The 5,594-nt window shown below is 41.2% G+C and overlaps 1 protein-coding gene across 1 annotated transcript in view; it reads left to right on the plus strand.

Annotated features, from left to right (window-relative positions):
- pcca (propionyl-CoA carboxylase subunit alpha) overlaps positions 1-5,594 on the plus strand; it is a 37,122-nt gene that overhangs the window by 28,625 nt on the left and 2,903 nt on the right. Inside the window, exons 18-21 of the mRNA XM_008281523.1 lie at positions 779-881; positions 1,147-1,245; positions 1,379-1,432; positions 4,465-4,605. Coding sequence (XP_008279745.1) covers positions 779-881; positions 1,147-1,245; positions 1,379-1,432; positions 4,465-4,605 — 397 coding nt within the window. The remainder of the gene's footprint in view (positions 1-778; positions 882-1,146; positions 1,246-1,378; positions 1,433-4,464; positions 4,606-5,594) is intronic.

Raw genomic sequence — 5,594 nt, forward strand, 5'->3', positions numbered from 1 at the left:
GGATAACAATAGTGGCCTCGGGCGAAGCCCGTGGCACTAATTAGAATACATAGTAAAATAAATGTAATGCAGTCAATGTAGGAGGATATGAGTCTAGATCATGAGTGTAGATTCCAGCTCTGAGTGCACTGACAGTCAAGTTTAAGTGAGGCGCCCCACCAGCTCTGTTGGACTCCAGGCTCCCACCCTGGAACAGCAGCCTGGGCTCAGTCACACTGCTTAGCTGCATGTTACCCCCCTCTGCTCACTCCTTCCCTGTCTCCCTCTTCAGCTAAATAAACACACAGAAAAAACAGTTTAAAAAATGTGTTTAGAAAAAATGTTTAATTATGGTCTGTCGTCAGGGGACTTGAGAGCTGACAATAAGGAAAAACAGCTGATTTGTCCTGCTGCTCATATGAGTAAAATGCTCACACTGTCATTCTGTGTTAAAAGAAGTTGAACTTTATTAGAGAACGTAATATCTGACTGCCTGCTGATAAATACAAATCAACAAAGCATCTCTCTTTTTTTTTCCCCGTTCATGGCTTCTGAAATAACGGAGAGTTGCATTTTGCAGAATTTTGCAAAATTGTTTAGCAACACCAAAAATGACAAAACATGGTAACTGCTAGGAAACACAGTGGAATATATTTAGCTGAAATGGTTTAAGAATCCTTTTAAACTATAAAATCTTATCTTTAGAATGTTAGCTAGTGGGCCATAAACAAAGTCCAGAAGAAGAAACTGTAGTAGTATAGTCCCTTATAATGTAAAATAAGCCATGTCTATGTTACAGAGTGTCCACCGTTCCTGTGGAATGTACCCGCTGGGAGCTGTGTGCAGAGCTGGGGGAGGCATGCCATGCTATGGAGATTACCAAATCAGGAAATGTTTATAATGTGAGTTTTTAATGTGCATCCATGAACAATAGACCCTGTTTTACTGCATGTATTAGGGGAAAAATCATGGAAGCTGTGATGCTAATCCATGTAGTATGTAGCCAGCTGTTTAAATCGAAACTCAACTACTAGAAGATAGAACAGCGACCAGTCAGCAGGAACGGATGTAACTTGAGTCCTTGTGACGTCGTACGGAACGTCTCTGTGTCTTGGTAAAGCTTGAGCCATCAGGTCATTCAAGAAAACAGTCTGTTGGTCTGTGCAGGTGGAGGTGGATGGAGGAAAGGTGGAAGTCAGTGGAGTGTTTAACCTAGCCTCCCCTCTGTTGCCACTCACCATCAACGGCTCACACAGGATGCTGCAGGTAGCACACATACAAACATTCATGTTGTAGGCATGATATATATTTTATATAGTGCAGTAAGGATATAGTAAGCAATGACAAAAATCCATCAAGTAATGTTGTAGCGTCTATGACATTTAAACTTTTGTTTCAGCGTCTGTCCAGAGAAGCTTCAGGAATGATTGTCCTGCAGTACCTGGGCTCTGTGGTAAGACTGCATGTTCACACTAAAGTCACATTAAAAAAAATCACATCTGTGACACAGATTGACATCTCTGGTGCTCATGCCATTGAAGCAAGCTGTAATGTAAAGCGTTGCGTTAGCTACCACACTCTCCCACACAAAGAAAGACATGGTGACAATTTTAGCTTAGCCAGTAGCATCAAAATAGATCAGTTGATTGCAGAAGTGCAGCAGGGTTATAAAGTGATGAAGAAAATGTTTGCATAGGGTATGTAAATTACCAGCACCTGTAGACTGGTGACAAATGATAGGAAACAACTCAAGGTCAAATTCTATGGTAAGGGATCTGGTGAGTCTGTTATGCTATAGAGGGCACTGTGCTGACATGGGTCCAGTTCTGAGTGACCACCTATGATAAAACATTTCTATCATGATGGGAGTGGTCTCCGCCACGATGACAGTGCTCCTTTCCACAGGACACAAGGTGCCACTGAATAGTTTGTTGAGTATGATATTGATGTGAAATATTTGAACGTTACCAAGACACTTAACTGTGTTGGTTTTTTCCATTAATTTGCCACCCTTCTGCACCATGACTGTTGTAACAACAATAATAATAATAATATGGCTTCTTATTTGTGCCTTGCAATAGTGAATGATAAAATGTCTTAACCCATCCATCAAGTGACTTAAAGTATTAATTTGTAAAATGCTTTAAGAGATCCAAGGTTGTAGTTTAATACAAGAACTTAAAAGTGCAATATACAAGTTTTTGAGCATTAATATTGCAAGAAGAAACTTTATACATCTGCTATGTAAGATACAACCGAGTAATGGCATTCCTAGCAGAGACTAAAGTCAATTCCTCTCTGTTGGGTCCCCGTGAGTTTAGGGGACGCAAGGAGTAACAACAGATGGTATTTAAAACCAAGTGAAAAAGGAGGAAATGGATAAAAGAACAGAACAAACTGTTTATTCACAATTAAAGTAAAAACAAGGAAAATCTAAAGCAAGCTTCTTCTAAAAAAGTGAAAAAGAGGATTTGCAGTTCTTGAAAAGGGACCTCACACACCTGGCTGAGGCAAGCAGGGAGAACACCTGTCCAGCTCTCCAGCTGCCACATGGCCTTCTGCAGCAGGATGGCCTGATTGGCATTTAAGGCTGACATTGACTGCAGAGTGACAACAGATGCACCTCAGGGTGCTTAACCTGAAAGAGGAAAACACACCCACAACCTACCTACACATGCACATATGCATGGCCATGTTAGTGGTCGTTAATGCGCATTAGTGCATGTGAATCCCTCCCTTTGAAACTGCTGGCCTCCTGTGTTTATAGGTAAACCAAGAGTGACCTCCCACAGCACACTGTAAGAGCAAAAGTTCAGTCTGAGCATTCAGCTGGTGCCCAAAAAACATTTATTATTCTTTTTTACCTAATTTCTGTGCACTTGGCTGAACTTAAGTAAACCCGCGTGTGAAAACGCACAGCAGAGCAACAAGGAGGCCGGTCAAGGGAAGATTATATTCACTAAAACTTTCATTCAGTGTATTTTGCAATGCAAGCATGAGCGAATGATTGTGACTGGATTTTCTTTTGTCGTGCAGGAATGCAACTTTTAAACAATTTTTCTTACCAATAGTTGGTCACATGAACAATCAATCAATCACTAAAATAAATTACACTTAGTTACATGTGAAATTTCCATCCATCCATCTTCTATACACCGCTTAATCCTCACTAGGGTCGTGGGGGAGCTGAAGCATATCCCAGCTGACTTAGGGCGAAGGCAGGGGACACCCTGGACAGGTTGCCAGTCTATCACAGGGCTACATGTAGAGATGGACAACCTACGGACAATTTAGAATCACCAGTTAACCTCAACATGTTTTATGACCTTGTGGGAGGAAGCTGGGGAACCTGGAGAGAACATAGAGACTCCACGCAGAAAGATTCCGGGTGTCCTCACCGGGACACGAACCGGCGATCTTCTAGTTGCGAGGCAACGGTGCTAACCACCAGGCCACCTTGCAGTCCCATATCTAGCATTTTACATCAAATTCTTATTTTTGCTGCATAGCCTATGCTATTTCTCATGGGGTATATGTATATCACCGTTCACCTAGCCACCTTGCAGCCCACATTAGGAATTTGAAAAACAAAAAGTAAACACCAGGTTGCTTAACTATAATTAGTATTAAACACAGCAACCGAGCCATAGTTTTCCACAGTAAACAACCTGTTACATTAATAATCCCTACACAGCATGAAAATAATCCTCATAGCCGATGATGAAGTGACTTGTTCACTAGTTGTCTTTAGTCCAGCTTAGCTAATACAGATGACCCCAAATAATGTCATAACAACTTTCTCAGTCCAGGAAATCTGTCAGTATTTACTGCCACCTCGAAAATGTATTTAAAGTCAGAGCTTTGCTGATACACTTCATCACCTTAGTTAGAATGTTTCTAAAGAAGGTAATCAGATTCCTGCTGTCGTTGAACAGTAGCAGCATTAGCAGCTATAGCTGCTCTGTGCTGACAGTTGCCAAGGTGTGTTAGCATTTAAAAATCCTAGTTTGCAGCAGGGAGGTGCACTCGTTTTATGAACCCTTACAAACTGTCAGCAAACACACCTGAAACTCCATCTCATCAAACAGTTACTACAGCAGATTCACAATACATATGCAGACATGCATGTCCCTCATCCTCTGCCTTATCGGTTGATCGATTATTGATTAATTACATTGACATCCTTAATCTTGTGTACACAACTTTTCTGGTTGTAAATAAAATGTGGGGGGAGGGACACACTGTTCGATATGTTGTGAGATGCTGGTGCTCTCGCAGCATCCACGCTCCAGCAGCACTGACTCCTCTGACAACACTAGAGGCAGTTTGAAAGGCTTTCACCCCAAGACCTGTCAAAAACACTGTAACAATGGTTGTCCTCCTATGGTCTATATTTTATGGGAAACAGTTTCCTCTCATTCCTTACATTGCAGCACAAACCATTTCCTCACCCCACCCTGTGTTCTTCATGCTTTTTTATTATAGTTTAAGGTTCGTGTTCTGTCCAAATTGGCTTCAGAGCTGAATTCCTACATGCCAGAAAAGGTTCCGGAAGACACCAGCAGCATCCTGCGTTCACCGATGCCCGGCACAGTTGTGGCTGTGTCCATCAAGCCTGGAGATACGGTAATGCTTCCCTGTATACATGATTTACAACATATGCAGTCGTTACTTGATAATTCGACCCTTAACAATCTGAAAACTTTGCTATCCGACAGGTTTTTAGCAGCCAAGTTCTGCCTGTGCTTTCTGGCCACAGCCACCCCATCTGAGCACACCTCCGGGGTGGAAGTGGCCGGAACAGGCACAAGCGCACCGGTCAATTAGGCATGAAATCCAGCGATGCGTAGTGTTCTAACAATACACTAGTTATTGTAACAACTATAAACAATAAATATTAACAACAAATTACCCCTAAGCATCAAGCCCTCCTTGTATCTCGACCTCCATCTTGACAATCCGACAGCCTCGCTATCCAACATAAAAGAAGGTTTTACATTTAGTGTTGGATTATCGAGTCATGACTGTATAAAGCAATTCTTACTTCATCTCCTAGGGCAGGGCTATTAAATTAAAAATTCACTCGGGCTGGATTTTTAGACGAAGGACATGAGCTGGGCCTGACATTTTTAGCAGACAGTGAGCAACGTTAACCATTTAAAAAAAAACACAAAAAGATAAGATAACAAACACACTGGATGTTTATTGATGTACTGCCACATCCAAAGGACATAAACACAGTAGAAGAGCAGTGCTTAAACTAAACCTGTGCTGAAATACTGCTTGTTTAATTTTTAAATTTCAAACACATAACTTCAACACATTTTGATAGGTAAATACAAGCACATGCATATGAACATACAAACAAAGTGCAGATTAGAAACAACATCTTTTGTTTTGGTCACATCTGAAAGTGCATAAAAAAAGTAACTTGCTTAACAGCAGCTTTTCAGAACTTGAGGTATTTTTCTTCTTTTGAAATAAGAAAAAACAGACTTTGTCCCATGTCCATATTTGGTCTCATCTGAGACAGTCACATCTTGAGTGCATATAATCAAAAAATAAACAGTGGGCACAGTGACACAGTTACTATCCCTCTGAAATGAAATAAAGCT

The sequence above is a fragment of the Stegastes partitus genome, unplaced genomic scaffold (assembly GCF_000690725.1).
Source record: "Stegastes partitus isolate 25-593 unplaced genomic scaffold, Stegastes_partitus-1.0.2 Scaffold235, whole genome shotgun sequence".
NCBI classification, from domain to species: Eukaryota; Metazoa; Chordata; class Actinopteri; family Pomacentridae; genus Stegastes; species Stegastes partitus.